This window comes from Radiomyces spectabilis (genome assembly GCF_025331425.1).
Source record: "Radiomyces spectabilis strain NRRL 2753 chromosome Unknown BYT42scaffold_4, whole genome shotgun sequence".
NCBI classification, from domain to species: domain Eukaryota; kingdom Fungi; phylum Mucoromycota; class Mucoromycetes; order Mucorales; family Radiomycetaceae; genus Radiomyces; species Radiomyces spectabilis.
In genome coordinates this window covers 1,903,752-1,924,361 of record NW_026251929.1, presented here as the reverse complement: position 1 = coordinate 1,924,361, position 20,610 = coordinate 1,903,752, and the positions used below count along the sequence as shown (strand labels likewise).

The window sequence follows — 20,610 nt, the reverse complement described above, 5'->3', positions numbered from 1 at the left end:
TGATCCAGCATTTTGAGGAATACATGATGTCAAATCTGCATAATAAATTATTGGCCAATCGAAAGTACGAGAAACTCAGGTGTAAATTTTTTCATGCCGCTGCACAGGCCCAAAGAATATTCTCGCTCTTTCAACAAAATAGATCAGCTGATTTTTGTATGTTTTTTACGTACCATTTGAATGTCTCCGAATTTTTGTATGTAGATGGTCATGAAAATCACTATTATGAGGAAGGAATTATGCCATGAGTTTGGAATAAAGGATGACGCTGATGAACTAGAGAGCCTGGTCGGGCATTATACTTGTCCTCGTTCGTCCCAGGCTTATGGTCGAAAAATCGACATGATTTTGAAATGCTCGTCCAATGTCAAGGTGGATATTTAGAGCAGCGAACGGAAAAGGCACCAAAGACAGATTCGAAATGGCCTACATCAAGAAATTCGTGGAGCAGTCCTTTGGTGCAGGTCGTCTACGCAGTTCCCTTGCTAGTATTCCTCATCAATATGTCGATGCGCCAATGCAACTCCTGAAGATAGCTGTTCTTTCAATGACAGCTCTTTCTGCGCAACCCAAGATACGAATGATTTGCATCAAACTCCACCAGCAGTCTAAAAATCTCCGTCTGACCACTTCCAACCTGTTCAGCCTCAACACGAAGTTTGGCTTGGAATTCACCGTAGCCATGGACTTTGTGAGAAATTCAGGGTACTTATACCTTCTGCGACTTGTAGATCATGGCCTTGGCCTCGACGACTGCATTGCTGTTGCCCATTTCATCACTGATTTGGTGATCCCCACAACGATTGAATCCTTAAGCACTGTGAAAAATACTCTGCGTGGTCTGATTACATTGAAATTAAGTTTTATTGAATAACAAAAGGAAAAAGATGCTAAATCTGACATGGGTTGCGCGTAATTTTTCTTGTAGGATCATCCCGTCGATATTACCTGGAAAGTCAGATCGCAACAGCACAAGCTTCAACAAGCTTCAGTTTGGAGGGCATCTGCCTAACCTCATCGATCAGTCCACCCCAGTGCAAGTCACCCTTTATATTCTTCACTCCAAGAAATAACCGCGTGCAGAAACACAAGTTTGTAGAATTGCATGATGATGATGATGAAACAGCCGACCGACGTCAATCACGACAGTAGACTTAGCTCTTGCCACACACAGTACAAGCACTGGCGTTACACCATTGACCGCGCCCATGCAGCCTTCCTGAAGCGAGTGCACTCAGAACTCCCCGTTTAATTTAATCCTCAACATGTAGACATGTTTTCTGACCAATAAAGTCACTACATACAAAAAATAAGAAAAAATCACAGTGCAAGCAGGATAAAATGGAATGTTTTATTCTAGAAAGTTGATGCTTATTGTACAAACAACAAATCAAATTTGGAGTCATTCACCTATTAAGCAAAAACGATGTCAGCGTCATCATCTACCGGAAACCGTTCTTTTCTTGGAAAAAAAAATCACATACCTCTTGTGGTTCTTCAATGATGATGTTTGCGTTTTCGGGCATGAGTTTAACGTCGGACAAGGTCTTTTTGAGAACACGCACAATGACGGCTTCCTGAGATTGGATGGCGTTTTCTAATTCATTATTGTCGTCCTTGGTAAATCGGTAATACATGGTGATATCATCAGTAGGCAACAGGTTGGCCTTCTTGCGGAGACGTTGGACACGGTTGATCACTTCACGAGCCAAACCCTCTTGTTCAAGATCGGCGTAACGTTTGGTGTCTAATAAGATGAGAACATCACGATCGCTATTTGTTTCATACTGAGCCGCATCCGAATCGATGTATCGAACCACCTAAAGATAGAAAAAGCGTCGGATTCATTCCCGTTAGTCCATGCATGATATGAAAACAATCATCGTCATCACGATGCAAAATGAATAACACAGCATCATCCTCTAACAAAAAGCAAGATACATACGTTGAGATCTTCATCGGTCACCTTGATACCGGCGACGATCATTTCCTTGGTAGAAACGAATTCCTTGACTTGATCACTGGTGAGATCGGGCAAAGCCTTCTTGACCTTCATGACGTCCTTCTTGAGCTTTTGACCCAGCACCTTCCAGTCGGCTTCGGCCTTGTATTTGACACCGTACTTGTTTTCTTCTTCAGTGAGAACGATTTCCTGGACGTTCAATTCGTCGCGGATGTATTCCGACAAGCCCTTGAGATCGGCAAGATATTGAGCATCGTTGTGGATAACGACCAATTGCTTCAAGGGAGTCTTGAGAGAGATCGTCTTCTTTTCACGGATGGTACGACCCAATTCGATGACAGCTTGCATGCGACCGACCGCACGTTCAATCTCGGGATCAAAGTATTCTTCGCGAACCGTAGGGAAGGGCAAGAAATGGACGGAACGATCGTCGACAATGTCGGGATTGCGAGGCATGAATTTCTTCAAGGTCTGGTACATGTTCTCGGTCAAGAAGGGAGTGAATGCAGCCATGGTCAAGCACAAGGTGATTAACACTTCAAACAAAGTGTTCATGGCCAACTGAGCATCGGCTTTACCGTTTTCACCCTAACATAAAAAAAAAGATGAATTCCTCTATTCTTGTGTGTTTTTCTGGGTATCGATGGCTTCATCGCCAAGTTGTTTTTTTTTTATTTTTTTTTACCTTCAAGCGCTTGCGGTTGAAACGAACGTACCAGTTGGTCAAGGTATCGATCAACTTCAACAGACGGGGGACGACAGTGTACAAACGGTAAGCACCCATTTCATCGCGAACAAACTTGATCAAGGACTGGCAACTGGCCAACACCCAACGATCCATGACATTGTCGGATTTTCTCATATCGTGCTCGTACATGAAATCATAATCGAATTCCTTCTTCAACACGGCGGTTTGCGTGATAAAGAACTTGAATGCATTGTACCAGGGCAAGAACACCTTGGAGACAATTTCCTTGACACCGTCTTCCTTGAATCGCAGGGTTTCAGCACGAACGACCGGTGAGTTGATAAGGTATAAGCGCAGAGCATCGGCACCGAATTTGTCGAGGACGAGACCAGGTTCGGGATAGTTCTTCAAACGCTTACTCATCTTCTTACCGTCGGAGGCAAGGACAAGACCGCTAACAATGACGTTCTTGGCGGGAGGCGAGTTGAACAAGTGGGTGGAAAGGACCAACAAGGTGTAGAACCAACCACGGGTCTGATCAATACCTTCGGAGATGAAATCGGCAGGGAAACCATCCTTGAATTTGTCGGCATTCTCGAAAGGATAGTGTTGTTGAGCGTAAGGCATGGAACCGGATTCAAACCAACAGTCAAAGACTTCTTCGATACGGCGCAATTGGCCACGGCCGGTCTTGGAGGGAATGGTGATCTTATCGATGCTTTCTCGGTGAAGATCGGTGATGGGCGATACACCGCTCAATTCTTCCAGTTCCTTGATGGAACCAACAGCGACGATTTCCTGGTAATCCTCACTGACCCACAAAGGAATAGGTGTACCCCAGTAACGGTTACGAGAGATGTTCCAATCGCGAGCATTGGCAATCCAGTTGGCGAAACGCTTTTCCTGAACAAAAGAAGGCACCCAGCGCATCTGGTCATTGCAAGCCAGAATCTTGTCAATCACGGGCTTCACACGAACGAACCAAGCGGGAACAGCCTTGTAGATCAAAGGCGTATCGGAACGCCAGCAGAAAGGATAACTATGCATGATCTGGGACTGAACGATCAAACGACCGCGGGCCTTCATATCCTTTTGAATGGCTTTGTCGGCATCCTTGACGTACATACCGGCGAACAGAGGCACCTCATCGGTGAAGCAACCCTTGTCGTCCAGAGGGCAGGGAAGATGTCCATCGACATCAATCACGCCGTGCTCCACACACACGCGGTAATCGTCTTCACCAAAGGCGGGAGCGTTCTGGACAATACCGGTACCAGAGTCATCAGTAACGTAGGTATCGACCATGACCTTGAAAGCCTTGCCCTTGAATTCCTCGGCAAAGAAGGGAAACATGGGTTCGAATTCCCACCCTTTCATGTCGACACCCTTGTAGCGTTCGAGAATGGTAAATTTGGCCTTTTTAACGTCTTTGTAAAGCGAATCCAAGCGCTTTTCCATCAAAATGTATTGGTTGCCAGTCAATTCGTCCTTGATCTTGATGTATTCAAAATCGGGATGCACACAAAGCGCCATGCTGGAGGGCAAAGTCCAAGGTGTGGTGGTCCAAGCAAGCAACTGGGTAGCGGGATCGCTCAGCAGAGGGAAACCGACAACAACTAAGAATTAAAAAAAGCATGTTTTAATTTAACGCATCCCGACTAAAAATGATCCCGCAATTAATGTAGCGAAAAAAAAAAAAAAAAGCTTACCGGCAGGATCATTGACATCCTTGTAATTTTGAGAAGATTCAAAATTGGAGAGAGGGGTATGGCAAGCAGTTGAATAAGGCATAACCTAAAAGAATGCATACCCGTGAGTATTTGACATGTTCCTTCTTTTTTCATCCTTTTTTTTTTTTCCTCAACTCACCTTTTGACCACGGTAGACTTGGTCATCATCGTAAAGCTTCTTGAATACCCACCAGACGGATTCCATGAAACGGGGATCCAAAGTCTTGTAATCATTGTCAAAATCAATCCAGCGAGCCATACGTTCGACGGTCTTGCGCCATTCGCTGGAATATCTCATGACAATAGCACGGCACTCGGCATTGTACTTGTCAATACCCATGGCCATGACATCTTCTTTACCCTTTGAAAGACAGTTATGTAAAAATATGAGTCATCCATTCATAGTTAGGACATGTTAATTGATTGAAATTCCAAACTCACTTTGATGCCAAGTTTCTTGTCAATTTCGTATTCAACGGGAAGACCGTGCGTATCCCAACCGAAACGACGTTCAACATGATGACCGGTATTGTGAGCATATCGGGTGACGATATCCTTGATGGTACCGGCGAGCAAATGGCCGTAATGAGGAAGACCGGTGGCGAAAGGTGGGCCATCGAAGAAAGTGTATGGTTTTTTATCTTTGTTTAACTCGATCGAAGTGTTGAATGCATCAATTTCTCGCCAAAACTCGAGGATTTTCTCCTCTTCTTTGGGAAAACTGAAAGGAAAACGAACATATATTAGTGAGTTTTCTCGACTCATCGGAAAAATAAGCTTCTCATGTTTCTCTCTTGACAGCTTACTTGAATTGACCGGACACTACAAGACCAAAAACAAAAAAAAAGGAATTGTTCAATACCACGTTAAGTAACCCCAATATAACACAACGAGTCTATTCTAACGAAACTAATAACTACCGTCAGCCAAGGACATGGTTTTTTTTACTATTTCCTTGAAGGTTTTCGAGTAACGGAAAGCTAATCGCGTTGGTTAGGCTTTATTTTTTCTCTTTGAATGTCCAAGCCACCCAGAGTGAGCAGGAATGGCTCATCTTGCGTCTTCGGCATTTCAATATCACGCGGACGTGGTTGGGCCGGGCGGTGATCACATGACCTCATCCGACGGTGCGCCAAAGAATTCGCCGCTCCTTCTTTTGCGAGAACACGGTTGTGGTTCCGCCTGAAATTTCCCAGGATGAGAGATGAATTGTCCCACAACCATAATAAAACAATGACGATTTTCAAAACAACGTGGACAAACTCAAAAAAGCCACCGTCATGAAGAAAAACTCAATCAATTCGAGGCACATAGGAGAAACAAAGAAAATGATGGTCATCGGACCCAAATGGCCAGTGCATGATTTTTTCCCCGTTTTCAATGACAGACGGTGGGCGGCTGGAAAATGACTGAATGAATTGATTGAAAACTGAATATCATTTTTCTTGTGAGAATCTAGATATAAAGGTAGAAAATGAACCCTGAAAGAAATAGAAGTATAATGACATTATAGCGCTACTTGAACAATACAGTCGGGTTTGTGGTAAATTATGAGTTCCACGATAGATCGAGTGCGGGCAATTTTAAGAGCAAAAAAAAGAGACCATAGAAAGAGACGAAAAAAGAAAAAAATTCTTTTTCCTAAAAAGGAAACGTAGATGAGATGCCTTATTGTATATAAAGGGTTTGAAATCGGCAGAGGGGCGAGCCTGCTCTTCAAAACACCTTAAACCCACGTCGATTTTTTTTGACCATGCCTGCCGATAAGAAGAAAAAGGATCCTATTTTATCATTCATTGCCGGTACCGCCGGTGGTGCCGTTGAAGGTGCTGTTACATACCCTACCGAATACGTCAAGACACGTCTACAGCTGCAGGCCGGCGGTAAACTGCAACCGGGCGAAGTACGATTCAAAGGCCCTGTCGACTGTTTTGTTCAAATCGTCAAGACCAAAGGTATTGGTCACATTTATACCGGTGTCGGTGCATTGGTCATTGGCAATGCTGCCAAGGCTGGTGTTCGTTTCTTGACCTACGATCAGATCGCCGGTTTGCTTAAAGATAAGGACGGTAAATTGACCGGTGTGCGCAGTTTGCTCGCTGGTCTTGGTGCGGGTATGACGGAAGCCGCTCTGGTAGTGACGCCTTCCGAGACCATCAAGTAAGTTGACGTTTTTTTTTCATTTTTGGGAAATTTAATTTAAGGATTTGGGAGGGGAAGAATATCGTGGTGGAGTTATTTCCTCGGGTGGAGTAGGGTTCCCGTCCAACACTGAGTTATTTTTTTATCTTAAACTAAAATCCAAATCGTACTCTAGGACTAAACTGATCCACGACAAAAACTTGGCCAATCCCCGTTTCAATGGTTTGCTTCACGGTACAATGACGATTCTCAAGGAAGAAGGTATCAGTGGTGTGTACCGTGGTTTGGGTCCCGTCATGGCCAAGCAGGGTGCCAATAGTGCAGTGCGTTTCAGCTGTTACTCGACCTTCAAGACACAAATGCAGAAATGGCGTGGTAAGGGTAACGAGCCTTTGCCTGCTGCACACACTTTTGTTGTCGGTGGTATGGCTGGTATTGTTACTGTGTATGCAACCATGCCCTTCGATGTCATCAAGACGCGTATGCAGGGTCTTGATGCACGTACCCTCTACAAGAACTCATTCGACTGCGTCATGCAAGTTGTCAAGAAGAATGGCGTCTTCTCCTTATGGAAGGGCACCACTCCACGATTGGTTCGACTGGTGGTAAGTGTCTCAAAAAGGGCTCAACCGTATCCAAAAGGAACACGATAGTTCTATAACGTTGTATACTCACGACTTTATTTTTACCTTCTTTCTCTAGTTGGCCGGTGGTATCACTTTCACTGTGTATGAAAAGGTGTACCAAGCATTGGAAATGATCAAAGGATCTTCATAGAAATACTGCATCTTTTTTTGTAAAAAATAAACACAACAGCCTCATCTAATTCAAATGATTTATAATAAAAAAAAAATTAGAAAGACACCCATATTTCTGTACTGTAATGACTTGTATATGTGTTTCTCTTGGAATCAAAAATGGATAAAGTCCACGGTGAGAAAAACAGAAAATAAAGATAACACCTTATAATATCACCAAAAATAAAAATAAAAATAAAAATAAAAAGATAAGGGAATCCATGGGAGAAAAGCCAACTTAAGCGGGTAAATCCATTTCTTTCAAGGAAGCGCCCATGGACAGCTGAGTGGCGGACCGAATGACTTCAGGTCGATAACTGTCGGGCTCTTTCACTGGCGGATGACCAACAGTTTCGTCCATGGTCACTGAAGTGGATGCTTTTTTTACAAGAATGATACTGTCGGCTCGGGAAGAGGAGGTCGAGGTATGTTTATGAGATTTATGGCGCGTTTCTAAAGATGTTCGCGAAGATTTGCTGGACCCCGATCGTTTCTTTTTCTCCGAATAGGTATAAGACGACTCATGCAATCGCGACTTGGTGGTAGTGGTGGTGGACTGGAAACTTGGCACTTTTAGAGGAGTTTTGGGTGAAGAGATGGCAGTAGGAGACGTAGAAGGAGTCGTTGAAGACCGTGTGGCACCGGCTTCACATGCAGGAGGTTCGATCCACTCGGTGGGAATTACACAAGGAAACATGGTGCCTAGTTTGGCGGCCCGATTGATCCATCCTGGCGCATGTTTTCCCGTCAAACGAAAACACAATTCGTCCGTAAAATGATTGCAGTTTCTATTGCAGATCAGGTTTGATGAACTACACCATTCTTCCCCTGATGTGAACAAAATATGTACTACCTAGTGAGCAAATTGTACGATGTACCCACAAATTCTTTGGATATATCTTGTAACACGTGAGCTATTTCGTCGTCAGCCAAATGGGTATATCCCATTTTGATCGATTGTCTGTAACCCATATTCCTGGTGATCAGTATTTCATTCTTATTCCACTGAAACCAATTTTTTCATGTCTTGTCATTTCTTCAACTCACTTGAAAAATAGTTCGGCAGGGCCGACTTTGGCTTCCACGGCAAACACACCCGTAATGTATTCGTACTCATGACCGCCAAAACAATATTCTTGTCCGCCAATTTCCACGCCAGAATGATAAATGCCTATGGCAACATTCCAAAAGAGTCACATCCATGTGTTGGGAAGGCGATAGGCTGTGACACTACTATTATTTTTTTCTTACCGACGCCCAGCAAATACCCACAGTTGGTCAGGAAGCTCGGTTGAAGCTACGATATAAAGACCCACATTACTCAAGCATGTCCCATATCAGAGAGAGACCCAGCTGGGACGGTTCCAAATTACCATATCATAGACGTTGACAAACACTTTTTAGTGGCATGAGTCAATCAAGCAGCATTCAAGAATCGGTTTCACTACCTTGATGCCGGTTTGCATTCTGCGTTTTTCTGCCCGACTTTGCCAACACATTCTTAACCGCTTCAAACATGACCTGCAAGGGGAAAACGACAAGAACGAAGAAAACAGTGACGACAGTGTCAAATACAACAAAAAAAGTGCAACGAGGGACCAAGAAAACAGAGAAAAGAAAGGAAAAAAGGACCGAAAAAGAGGCAATAAAGGAGAAAGCGATGATTTGGGTGGCGGAGATTTTCAATCATTTTTTTATTCAAATTACAGAGCAAAGAAATTGGGGAGGGGGAGGCGAAAAGACAATCGAAAAACCCACCATGTGTCCAATTCGTCCACCACGCTGCACAGTTATTAGACTTTATCCAACTTTTTTTTTCCACTCACACTTGCTTTGCCTTCTTCGCAATTGCTGGTAATAAAACTCTAAAGAACAATACTCTTGAGGTAAACTAAAGATGTAAAAAAAGGTTGTATTCATTTTTTTTTTCATTTGCTTTACCATACTGCTTGAATCGACGATCTTTTCTTCAACAGAGATAATGAGAAAATAAAAAAAAAAATAAGAAGTCAAGATGATAAACCAGAGGTTAATGATTAAACATATGATGAGATGATATAACAAAACTGCCCAACATTTTGAGCTTGGAAGGTAAAAAGGTAGATTATTTTTTGCCAGCCGCTTCTTCGGCCTTTTTCTTGGCCGCTGCTTCTTGCTTTGCACGCATAATGGCAGCATCACTAAATCGTAAAGCAGTATAATGAGTACAAATGTCCAAGCATTCTCCCAAGGTCACTTTTTGACTTACGATTCCTTCTTCTGCGTCACTGTCATGCCGTTCAGGTTTTGCTTGCCCTTCTTGGCTTCCTGCTGCTTCTTGAGGTTCTTGAGACGAGCCTGCTCTCTCTGATTACCACCTGTGTTTCAGGAACAGTTCAAAATGTTAAGCATCGCTTTGTGAATGGAATACATTGATAGAAATGTCTCCACTTACGGGTCATGACGAAGTCCTGAAAAGATGAGAAATGACTATTGTTGGTTTTGTTTGGCAAGGAAAAAAAAAAAAGCAAGGAAATTTTTTAAAACAAGGTAAAATATTTTTTTTTCCTTGAGTTTCTCTGCGATGGCGGAGATTAAAAATGGAAGTAGAAGGAAGCAGAAGACAAAAGAAAAAAAATTGATTGGATGTCGAGTAATCTGATCAACCAAAAAAAAGCTTCAAGTGGCATTGTCTATCTTTTTGCTTCCATTGCCTTATATGGATGAAGCAATGGTGAGTGACAGAATTAAATCTAACGAGACATTTTTCATTGGCCGAAGCGAACGACGATATGAAAAGGGCATGAATTGAAAAAATAAGCATTCTAGCAGACGGACGGAGTGAATATTTTTGTCCGAAATACGTCAATATGAAGAATTTCTAAATTAGCGGTTTTTGGGGATTTGATTGTTTTTTTTTCGCATCATGGAGGCATTCAAAGTCTTTCATTCTTTTTTCCTTTATCATTTTCTTTATTCAAAATCCCGGTTATTCTGCAAGGCACCATGGCCAGTGAACATTCCGACGATATTGCCGTTCATGAAGACGTTGAAGCTCACGCTCACGCGCAAGATACAGATGCATTGATGGACGTATGTAACACTAAATGTAACCGTTGTGATTTTCGGCTTCCTTTTCCTTATCGATCTGCGAGCAGTCTTTCAGTTCAGCCGTAGATCGTACCGCTCCTGGTGCCAATATAGGTACATAACCATTTCGAAGGATCGGGAAGAAAAGGGTGTACAGATTTCATGCTGATAATATAAACAAATCACAGTGGAAGGCGGGGTACATTCGCCGGCTGCACGTCCCACCAAACATTGGTATGACCGTCGCTTGACAGGTTGGATTCAAATGCACGTTATCCCAAACAGTTTCAAGCGTCTCGTGGAAAAGCAATTGGGCGTCTTTGTCATTCTTCGTACAGTAAGGCCTCTTGTTCGCGTAACCAGACAACGATAGCGGGGATGGTATAATCATGGCTTGTCAACTCACCAAGTGGACGAAATCCTGTAGACGGGAGAATATCACTATGAAGAAATGCCCATCTATACGCGAATCGGCATGCACCTCATGTTTGCCGGGCGAGTCCAGACACATTGTAAGCTGAACGATACCCGATAGATGGATCTGGTTTCCAGTGACACTCACAGGATGGTATGCTTGTTTTACAGTGGTGGAAACCGGAACCATGCATAAGCTGTTTTTGCGTGAATCGGTACGACAAGGCTCCTATTTTGATGATGAAAAATCAGCTACGCAAATTCCGTCGTTTGTCAATCACTATGCGATTGATATGAGCCAGTTTGAACCTTCCGATATCAAGGCCTACAAGACCTTTAACGAATTTTTCCATCGAGCCATTCGAGTGGACGCAAGGCCTATTGCTGAGCTCGACAACAAGGTAAAATCACCTTTTTCTAAACAGTCCTACAAAATCGAAAACAACTATTCTCAAGAGAAAGATTCCATTCTTGCTATTCGACCTTTTTGGTGGTAATAGAACGTCATTGTGTCTGCTGCAGATTGTCGTCTAAATGTCTTTGGGACGGTCAAGGAAGCGACAACTTTCTGGTACGTATAAAATTACAGTGACGATGACGATCGGCTTCCTATATGACGATATTGAATCACGTGGATCACAGGATCAAGGGCAATCAATTTACTTTGGAACGATTACTGCAAAATGACGAGCTGGCATCAAGTTTAACCGACGGCTCGATGGCTATTTTTCGGTTAGCACCGCAAGATTATCACCGATGGCACAGCCCGATGGACGGTACTGTCGAATCCATTCAAACGATTGATGGCAGTTATTATACAGGTGTGTGACCATGACAGATCGATTTGTCACACCATGAGAGAAAGGCATGTCGCTCATGAATTTGATTTTTTTTTTTTTTCGTTTAACACAGTCAATCCTTGCGTGGTCAAAGAAAATATTAATGTCTTTACCGAAAACCATCGTGTCATTATCGTCATGCGTAGTCCGCATGGGTTCCGTTACGCAGTGGTAGCTATCGGGGCGCTTTTGGTAGGGTCTATTGTATTAACCAAGGCGGCCCAACCGGGTTCCCAACTTCGTAAAGGAGATGAAATGGGGTATTTCCAATACGGTGGATCCTCCGTTATTGTGGTTTTTCCCAAAGATCATGCCTCTTGGGACTCCGATTTAACTCAAAACTCGACGCGCTCTTTTGAAACAAAGGTGACCATGGGCGAACATATCGGCAATCTTGTGTAAATCTACCGTTTATATTGATACCCCGGGTACATGGAAAAAAATGAGATGCATATTGATCAAAATTTTTGTGATCATGCAGAAAAAAAAATGCCATCTCAGGGCAACCAGGATATGGTATAAAAAGACCTTTCATTTTAGATTTCTCTCTCTCTCTCTCTCTCTCTCTCTCTTTGATTTCCCTTTTGTTCAATTTATTTCTTGTACTTTTTTTCCCTTTTCTTTCTTGTACTTTTTTAATGACCGCGCTCGATTACCAATACAATTATAAGAAAATACATGCCTTTGTCCGGTTTTACTATCAGTTTGCCGAGCTGCATGCTGATAAAGTGTTTATTCGCTACCCTGTGACCAATGCGGAAGGCCAGGTTGACTACAAGACCATGACTTACCGGGATATTGATCGTATGTCGACCAATTTGGCGTGTCAATGGAAGGAACTCAAGACCAAGGAAGTCGTCGGTTTGATGTGCGATCACAGCCTCCAATATCTTCTCTGTGTGCTGGCGGTGCTCAAGCTGCGCGTGCCCTTGCTGTGTATCTCTCCTCGAAATTCCGAAGCAGCCGTGGTTCATTTGATTAGCAAGACCAACTGTCAACGCATCATCGCTACGGATAAGTATATTGACGAGGCGAACAGTGCTGTGCTTGAGAAACAAGACTGTGATACCCAACTTTACCCCGAACTGGATTTGGAAGCACTGCGTCAGGAACCAGTGAACGCGCAAGCCGAAACAGTAATTGATCGTTCATTTTCGGAGGCCGATGAAGAGAAATTGGCCATCATTATGCACAGGTACGGGGATTCGTGACAAAATAGTTAACCTTTGTCCTACGTCCAAACCTCGGTTATTTATGCTGTAACCACTTTTAGTTCCGGATCCACTTCGTTCCCCAAACCATTACGCCTTAGCAATCGGTACTTGATTCAATTTATCCAGTACTTCCAGATTGCCATTCACAGCCAGGAACCCAAGTTGCCTTACAATGAAGAATCGGTCATGATGCCTACGTTGCCCATGTAAGTCGTTGATTTGTTTACTCGTGTTTTTTCTTTGGATTTGATGCGAAAATCATGAACGAGTGCGATGCTGATGAGATGGTTTATTAGATTTCACGGTTTCGGATTCAACTCCATTTTGAATATGATGACCGTGGGTGGTAGTGCGGTTTTCTTACCTCAACTTCCTCCTACGCCCCAAGAACTTGATTCGGCCATCCGTGCGAATAAGGCAACCTTGATGGTTACACCACCTATTGTCCTTGAGCATATGATCCCCTATCTTCAAGAAACCCACAACTTCTCAGGCATGCAACAACTGAAACTCGTTCTCTTTGGTGGTGCAACGCTCAAGCCATCTTCTGCTGAATACTTGCTCGACCATCAGATTAATGTTCGCGCATGCTATGGTACAACAGGTAAAATGAAATGAAAATGGGAATCCGCTTTTGTATATGTTATTTACCCTCCGACGGATGATCAGAGTTTGGTCCGGCCGCCAATCCTTCATTTGATCTCAAGAACCGCGCTTGGGACTGTGTGACGTTTATTCCTACCTTGAAAAAGTACATTGAATGGGAGCCCGTAGAGGAGGAAGGTCCTGATGTGTATCATATGGTTGTAAAAGCCGGGTGTCCTCTTTTCGCGACCGGAATTGCCAACCGAGAAAACGGCGATTACGGTACCAGCGATGTGTTTAGAGAAACACCACCAGGCTCCGGTTTCTACATCTATGTTGAACGAAATGACGACACTATCACTTTGTAAGTGTTTTTTGATGTCATATTTGCCTTGGGTGATCAATGGCAAGTGAAATGTGGTTGGGTTTTGAATTTACTAATCGGCATGTGTTTGATTAATTAGGCAAAATGGTGAAAAAACCAACCCTGTGCCCATGGAAAATACTATCCGCTCAGAACCTCTTGTAAAGCAATGCGTCGTGTTTGGTTCAAAGCGTCAATGTGTGGGTGTCTTGGTCGAGCTGGACATGGAAGTCGCCGTTCAGTACAGCCCTGCAGAAATGATACAGATCGGTAAATGGCGTGGATGATGGGTGACGCAAATGCGTTGGCGCTCGACTTACTGATGTTTATGTGCTTGAACACATTCTAGTGGACCGCATTGTCAAGGTGGCCAACAAGGATGCTCCAGGATTTAGCCGGTTGTTGCCTCAGATGATCCGAATTTTGCCTCTCAACAAACAGTTGCCGTGTACGGACAAGGGAACCATTATCCGTAAACGAGCGGCTGCCCAGTACGCCGAGCTTATTGATACCATGTATGAGGAATTGCTGACCGGCAGACAAGTTGCGCACACCGAGGTTAATGTGAGATCCGCCAAAGACGTTACAAACTTTATCGTCAACGCTGCTGCTGAAGTGTTGGAGAAACCTGTTTCCGTCATTGCTCAAGACCCTAGCCGATCATTGTTTGACTTTGGTCTTGATTCGCTCCTTTCTATCCAACTGCGTAATCGTCTCTTGCAAGCATTTGATGCCAAAGTGGTGACGCAAAATATCTGCTTCCAGTATCCGTCCATTCAAGCCTTGACAAACGCTTTGACCGAAGCTTCCAAGAACAACAATGTGGCGTGGGAAACTTTACAAATTCAGGAAACAGAGAAATTGCTTGATCAGTATTTGGCACGAAGCAAACAGGACTTTAAAACCGTGCATCCCGTTTCATCCAAGCCTTCCCAAGACCAAGTGGTACTTTTGACCGGAGCCACAGGCTCGCTGGGTTCGTTTATCCTTGACAAGTTGTTGCAACAATCGAATGTGCGAAAAGTGGTCTGCCTTGTGCGTGGCGATAATATTGGCGATCGTCTTCAGAAGGCGATGGTCGATCGTGGATTGGATGCTTCATTGTTACCGTCCAAGGTGGTGGTGCTTCCTCTCAAATTACGCGAAACGTATCTTGGTTTGTCCGAGAAGCAGTATGAGACATTGCAAGCCGAAGTGACGATGATTCAGCATTGTGGATGGTTACTAGATTTCCATCATCCCTTATCACACTACGACAAGGAGTGTATTCAGGGCACCTATGAATTGCTGAAATTCGCGAATAGATCTCAAGAATCGGCTATCCCATTCCATTTTATTTCCAGTGAATCAACGTGCGGATCGGGTACTGCTTCCATCATTGACGAAGCCCCATGTCCCCGTGATGCCACGGTACCCATGGCCATGGGCTATGCTCAGTCAAAGTATATCGTGGAGCATTTGCTGGCGGAACTCCGCACTCAGAAGCAATTCCCAGCTTACATCCATCGTTTGGGACAGATCTGCGGTGACACTCAACGCGGCGTGTGGAACGAAAGTGAGCAATTCCCTCTAATGATGATTGGTGGTGCTGTTGGTCTCGGAAAGGTAAGAAAAAAAGTTTGACTTTGGTGGATTATTTGCCATCATGCTCACACATGGTTTTAACGATGATAGATGCCGGCATTGAGTACACGCATCGACTGGCTTCCTGTGGATTACGCCGCCTCGGCTATTGTGGAGTTGATGTTATCTGGAGATGACGCGATATCCAACAGCAACACATTCGTCTTCCACATTGTTCACCCTCAGGACCGACCGTGGACCAACTTACTCGAAGCAATGAAGGCAAATGGATTGTCGTTTAAAACGGTGTCACCTTCGGAATGGTTAGACGCTTTGAAGGCCGATCCTTCCAACCCTGCTTACAAGCTTTTGCCATTCTTTGAGGCTCGATTTACGAATGCCTTTGATCTGCCAACATTGGCTACAAAGAAGACGGTGGAACAGGCTTCCATTCTTGCTCAAGCTCCGGTAGTCGATAAAGTATTGCTTGGCAAATATCTGGATCACTGGCAAAAGACTGGCTTCTACAAGAAATAACACGTCAGGCTTCCTCTTAATAAGATGCAAGTGATAATAAAAAAATAGATAACATATCATCTGTACAGTATCCTCCAATCTGTCATACTGTAATATTAAGAACGAGGTTCGTTTGTTTTTCCATGTCCAGCTCGATATATTCAAATATCATATCTAGCATATTAGTTATTTTACGAGAATTGCAAGATTTCCAAATATCGATTATCAGCAGCAGTTAATGAATAGCACAAGACGCAAGTTCCTAATTTCCCTCGCACTTCCTACTTCCTCATCCAATCGAATAAACTTTCTCCATACTGGAGAGTGATGAAGAAAAAAAAAAGCTAGGATTGGGTAGCAAGACATTGTTGGAGCATATAGCGGAGTACAGCAAGCAGATCAGGCAAGAAGATTGCCGAGTTTGGATCAGAAGCAGCAAATAGATTTAATTGGTAAAACAAAATGGTAATTGGTTCTGAAAACTGATGTTCATTTAATCTAGTGCATCAAAATATACCTAACCGTTCATCCAAGGAAGCGGTAAGTTAGCTTTATTCATGAGATCAATGTTACTTTCATCCTGGAAGGACATACTTAGTCTCCATGGCATGGTAAATCATAAAAGGCACAAATCGCCAGATCAAAATTTTTACCAGCAAAAATTCGGGTGCAAAAACTGTCAATCGACGACGGTGTGACTTGCTTTTTCTTGGTTTCTCCCCGGCTGGGAATGGTCTTTTTTTTGTTTTCACTCCAAAGTGGGTAAAGACCTGGCCTTCTATATCTATTGACCGTTATTGCCAATGTCTCTACGTACATGTAAGTACATGAGCCTTTGTTCCTTTTGAATTATAGTCATGTTAACGAGGAAGCTATTACAGTTTCAACCACTTTGATTCGTGGACTGAAGCCCATTGAAAATGCTAGCTTCGTTCGTCAATGTAAGTATCCTTGTCAGGGAAGTCAGACCGAAAAAAGAAAAGGACATCGGCTCAGTTCTTGTCTTTAGATGCGACGGCAACGAGAAGCAAAGCACATCCTCCCAGACGTACATACCTCTACCACAAGTACGGATCGCTGATTCAAGATAATCGAGTCATGTTCATTTTCCAGCACAACAACTTGTCCGTGACCGAATTCACCCAGTTACGACAGGAGCTGTCGTCTTTGGACGGACCTCTTCAACTCACCGTATTACGTTCTGGTGTTTTCGGCTCAGTGTTGCGATCGACCAAGTACAGCAATTTGGAACCTTTGATCATGGGCCCCACCTGTGTGTTGACTTCCAACATTCAGGACGCTGAGCATCCCGAATTACTGAAGAAAGCCATGGCAGTACTGAATAAGAACAAAAAGATGATGCTTTTGGGCGGCAAGATCGATAATACCTTATTGACACAGGACGATGTGCAAAAGATTGTGCAATTACCTGGATTGGACATGTTGCGTGCAGAATTGCTCGGTACAATTGAAGCGCCCGCACGCAAGATCCTTGGTCTTTTGGAATCTCCCGCCAAACAATTACACAGCGTATTGGATAGAAGAATTTAGACCTTTAAGAAGCGCAAAACCAACCAAAAACCAAAAAGACAGCAATGCATTTGTGAATAGATATTGATTTTTTTTCTGACTTCATGTGATTCAAGGTTTTTTTTTTTTTTTTTTTTTTTGGCCTCTTTTCGATGCTTTTCATTCCTTTCTTTTGATAGCAAAAGCATAATTGGGAATGGAGATTTTTAACATACTATAATGACGATTGCCAGTATAGCGTGAATAATAATACTCGCTGGATGGTAAAGATTAAAAGACCAGGATGAACAGGGCACTGACGGTTCCCAGGACGACGAACAGATCTGACCAGCGAGGATGGATCAATGTCATGGAAGCAGCACTGGTGCCTAAACCACCGCCATTTCCACGGGAAATGCCGGATTTAGGGTTTATCACGGCCGCTTTGCATGTGTACGAATTGCCTTTGATCACCCCATTCCTTAGTTTCTCCATATCCTGGCATGAAAACTTGTTGCTAGACGTTTGCACATTCAACCCACCGCGTACCTTTGAAGAAGAAAAAGAATAGAAAATAAGAATCGTACATCGCTAGGTGTTTCATGATGGACCGATCGTGATGTATTTTTTTGGTCGTAAATTTTCATTGGTTGCCAGCCCCCTTTTTCTGCACCATTTGTGTCCCCACCATCCCTCTCCCATCTCAAACAAGATATCTTACATCGTTCAAATCAGGTAGTCTCAGTTCGGCAAAGTCTCCTGTCACATCCAATGTTCCAATCACTTCTTGAAGCTTAGCGAAAGCATCAATGGTATTCAATTCGGGGTTATCAGTAATAGACAAGGTGCCGCCTAGGCGCGTCAATTCCGGGAAGGATAACTTCGACAGCCGTTTATTGTTGGAGATTGTCAATGTGCCATCGATACTCTGAAGCTTGGACAGTGCAAACTCGTCAAAAGAATTGGCAATTAGCGCGACATCGCCATTGATTTTCGACAGCTGACTCAGATTCAAAGTGCCCACGGTACGGAATACAATCGAACGCACGGACTGCACCGATGATAACTATAGAAACGTGGACACATTATTACTTATATCAGTAGCTCACCAGTAAATTTCGGTGTTTCTTACATCGAGACTAAAGCCGGGAGAGTTGTCGGCAATCATTAACATGCCGTTGATCGCGGTCATATTGCTGGCGGTCACGCTCTTTAGGTAAATATTATTGGTCACGGTAAAATCGCGAATCTGCGCTGCTTTCAAGCCATCGACACGTGTAATTGTTGTATCTGTCACGGTAAAGGTGTCGATATGGGAAAGTTCAGCAGGGAAACTGAGCGCTTGCAAAGCTGGATGCACGATGATTTCAAATGATCGAACGCTTTGCAACATGGGAAAGTCGACCGAGACGAGGGCCCTGTTATTTTCCAACTTGATTTGATTGCTCACGGACACAAGTTGAGGAAAGGACAGTTGTGTTAATGCATTATTGCCTGTCAGGATAACACTACCATCCAACGTCTCCACACCGTTGAATTTGAGCGAAGACGCGTCGGTCTGATCCACGGTAATCGTGCCCGTAAACAGTCGACACTGACGTATCGAATCCAGGTCTTGTTGCGAATTGACCTTCAACTCCTGGTTACATTCGTCGGCAAGTACCTGGGCCAGTATACAGGCCAACGTAAAAAGTTTGAGGTAGATCGATTTCATGCAGCAGGTCGTTGATGCTGTGTGCGTGGGTGTTGATACGCCGTCCAATCCCTGGATCTGTTTAGCTTGAAAACTTCAAAATATGTAAAATTGTACACCTATTTATCCAACAACTGTAATTGAATATCTGACTTTTTTAGTCTGTAATTGATCCAGGGGGAGGAGCGGGGGAGCCGGTCTATGCATTCCACAGCCAGCCGGCAGGCCTTGCTGGCATGGCAAGCATTGATCTGTGGGACACCTGAAACAATTGAGACTCCGATGCCCAATTGTCCGGATTTTTTTTTGGATCGCTTTCCCTTTTCGGCTGATGCGGACCAGGGTGGCTTGGCTGCTTTCCAGCTTGCTGCATTTATTCTTTTTTCGAGTGAGGCCAGCTTTTTTAAATTTGCTTGTTCCGTGATCTACGACGTATTCCCATCATGTCATCCTCATTGCGTAACGCCGTACAGAGACGTAATCACAAAGAGCGTGGCCAAGTGGCCGGAAGAGAGCGGTTCGGCATGCTCGAAAAGAAGAAGGATTACCTTTTGCGTGCCAGAGACTACCACAGCAAACAAAATCGCCTGAAAGCTTTGCGTGAAAAGGCATTGTTCAGAAATCCCGATGAATTCTACTTCAAAATGATCAACAGCCGAACAAAGGTACTTGCTTGATTATTGCCAGTGTGAAGAACCGCAATAGCTGATGCATCCTTGGTATTGTAATGAATAGGGTGGTGTTCACATTCAAGAACGAAACGAGGCCCTTCCACCAGAAATGGTCCAGTTGATGAAATCGCAAGATAAGAATTATATCAAGTTACAAAGGGATATTAGTAATAAGGTAAGACCTTATTTTGTCTTTCAACACTTTTCTCTCGATTTAACATGATTCCTCTGGATGGCAGAAAATGGCAAGACTTCAAGAATCGTTGCAATTTTTCGACGATGCACCAGTGGACGAGGAGGATATGGAAGAGGAGGACGAAGAAATGGAGGCCCCCCGAAAGAACAATCATATTGTGTTTGTTGATAATGAGGAGCAAGTACGAAAGTTCGATCCTGCCAAGCATTTGGAGACATTGCCGGAATTGGTTCATCGCAAGTTTAACCGACCTCGAGTGGAAACGTTGAGAAAAGCCACCATTGCTGCACCCGAGGACAATCACACATTGAAGGAATTGAGAAAGATGAGAGAAATGAAATACAAGGAAGTCGCATCACGAGCAAAACGAGAAGAGGAACTGAGTCGATTAGAGCGAGAATTACAGATTCAAAAAGCACTTCAGGTAAGCAAGAAATCGCCAGGGTCAAATTAGGTCTACTTATTAATGTATATGTGACGATATAGGGTAAAGGAAGAAGGAAGAAAGTTGGTGAGGATAAGGATGGTTTGGCTGTGTATCGATGGAGTCAGGAACGTAAGAAGTAGATGGTCCACTGTGACATGCACGTGTTGTTTTCTCTCGTTTTTCTTTGTTTCCTTTTTTTTGCCATTATGTGCTTTTACATCTCATTGTAC

General features: G+C 43.6%; 10 protein-coding genes across 10 annotated transcripts; 6 read left to right on the top strand and 4 right to left on the bottom strand.

The window, feature by feature from the left end:
- The first annotated feature begins 35 nt into the window (after window positions 1–35).
- BYT42DRAFT_278134 (uncharacterized protein) lies at window positions 36–1,388 on the top strand. Its single transcript, XM_051562828.1, has 3 exons — window positions 36–839; window positions 929–1,091; window positions 1,150–1,388. The coding sequence occupies exons 1-3, from the start codon at window positions 365–367 to the stop codon at window positions 1,250–1,252; spliced, it is 741 nt and encodes a 246-aa protein (XP_051425574.1). The 5' UTR covers window positions 36–364; the 3' UTR covers window positions 1,253–1,388.
- Window position 1,389: 1 nt separating this feature from the next.
- Window positions 1,390–5,424, bottom strand: BYT42DRAFT_563961 (isoleucyl-tRNA synthetase). The gene is made up of 8 exons (XM_051567670.1): window positions 5,302–5,424; window positions 5,188–5,203; window positions 4,823–5,102; window positions 4,521–4,742; window positions 4,361–4,445; window positions 2,649–4,267; window positions 1,946–2,551; window positions 1,390–1,820 (listed from the first exon to the last, which is right to left on the bottom strand). The coding sequence occupies exons 1-8, from the start codon at window positions 5,315–5,317 to the stop codon at window positions 1,443–1,445; spliced, it is 3,222 nt and encodes a 1,073-aa protein (XP_051425573.1). The 5' UTR covers window positions 5,318–5,424; the 3' UTR covers window positions 1,390–1,442.
- Window positions 5,425–6,093: 669 nt separating this feature from the next.
- BYT42DRAFT_563959 (mitochondrial carrier domain-containing protein) lies at window positions 6,094–7,385 on the top strand. The gene is made up of 3 exons (XM_051567669.1): window positions 6,094–6,541; window positions 6,699–7,128; window positions 7,226–7,385. The coding sequence occupies exons 1-3, from the start codon at window positions 6,135–6,137 to the stop codon at window positions 7,298–7,300; spliced, it is 912 nt and encodes a 303-aa protein (XP_051425572.1). The 5' UTR covers window positions 6,094–6,134; the 3' UTR covers window positions 7,301–7,385.
- On the bottom strand, window positions 7,386–8,988 carry BYT42DRAFT_563950 (PPPDE putative peptidase domain-containing protein). Its single transcript, XM_051567668.1, has 6 exons — window positions 8,769–8,988; window positions 8,694–8,716; window positions 8,572–8,617; window positions 8,368–8,491; window positions 8,174–8,281; window positions 7,386–8,108 (listed from the first exon to the last, which is right to left on the bottom strand). The coding sequence occupies exons 1-6, from the start codon at window positions 8,836–8,838 to the stop codon at window positions 7,559–7,561; spliced, it is 921 nt and encodes a 306-aa protein (XP_051425571.1). The 5' UTR covers window positions 8,839–8,988; the 3' UTR covers window positions 7,386–7,558.
- Window positions 8,989–9,826, bottom strand: BYT42DRAFT_563945 (uncharacterized protein). Its single transcript, XM_051567667.1, has 3 exons — window positions 9,755–9,826; window positions 9,569–9,677; window positions 8,989–9,500 (listed from the first exon to the last, which is right to left on the bottom strand). Exons 1-3 carry the CDS (start codon window positions 9,759–9,761, stop codon window positions 9,425–9,427), a joined length of 192 nt encoding a protein of 63 aa, XP_051425570.1. The 5' UTR covers window positions 9,762–9,826; the 3' UTR covers window positions 8,989–9,424.
- Window positions 9,827–10,250: 424 nt separating this feature from the next.
- Window positions 10,251–12,214, top strand: BYT42DRAFT_563940 (phosphatidylserine decarboxylase-domain-containing protein). Its single transcript, XM_051567666.1, has 8 exons — window positions 10,251–10,392; window positions 10,458–10,503; window positions 10,578–10,726; window positions 10,817–10,901; window positions 10,975–11,204; window positions 11,304–11,374; window positions 11,446–11,624; window positions 11,716–12,214. The coding sequence occupies exons 1-8, from the start codon at window positions 10,306–10,308 to the stop codon at window positions 12,042–12,044; spliced, it is 1,176 nt and encodes a 391-aa protein (XP_051425569.1). The 5' UTR covers window positions 10,251–10,305; the 3' UTR covers window positions 12,045–12,214.
- Window positions 12,186–16,313, top strand: BYT42DRAFT_563938 (uncharacterized protein). The gene is made up of 7 exons (XM_051567665.1): window positions 12,186–12,837; window positions 12,916–13,062; window positions 13,153–13,460; window positions 13,526–13,805; window positions 13,906–14,075; window positions 14,155–15,410; window positions 15,480–16,313. Exons 1-7 carry the CDS (start codon window positions 12,281–12,283, stop codon window positions 15,903–15,905), a joined length of 3,144 nt encoding a protein of 1,047 aa, XP_051425568.1. The 5' UTR covers window positions 12,186–12,280; the 3' UTR covers window positions 15,906–16,313.
- A 333-nt stretch (window positions 16,314–16,646) lies between these two features.
- On the top strand, window positions 16,647–17,554 carry BYT42DRAFT_563934 (uncharacterized protein). The gene is made up of 3 exons (XM_051567664.1): window positions 16,647–16,703; window positions 16,766–16,825; window positions 16,894–17,554. Exons 1-3 carry the CDS (start codon window positions 16,688–16,690, stop codon window positions 17,433–17,435), a joined length of 618 nt encoding a protein of 205 aa, XP_051425567.1. The 5' UTR covers window positions 16,647–16,687; the 3' UTR covers window positions 17,436–17,554.
- On the bottom strand, window positions 17,547–19,362 carry BYT42DRAFT_563932 (uncharacterized protein). The gene is made up of 3 exons (XM_051567663.1): window positions 18,526–19,362; window positions 18,115–18,459; window positions 17,547–17,942 (listed from the first exon to the last, which is right to left on the bottom strand). Exons 1-3 carry the CDS (start codon window positions 19,105–19,107, stop codon window positions 17,685–17,687), a joined length of 1,185 nt encoding a protein of 394 aa, XP_051425566.1. The 5' UTR covers window positions 19,108–19,362; the 3' UTR covers window positions 17,547–17,684.
- Window positions 19,363–19,529: 167 nt separating this feature from the next.
- BYT42DRAFT_492902 (small-subunit processome) lies at window positions 19,530–20,520 on the top strand (the record flags this gene model as incomplete). The annotated part of the gene is made up of 4 exons (XM_051564179.1): window positions 19,530–19,751; window positions 19,822–19,932; window positions 19,997–20,377; window positions 20,440–20,520. The coding sequence occupies 4 exons, from the start codon at window positions 19,530–19,532 to the stop codon at window positions 20,518–20,520; spliced, it is 795 nt and encodes a 264-aa protein (XP_051425565.1).
- Between the last annotated feature and the right edge of the window lie 90 nt (window positions 20,521–20,610).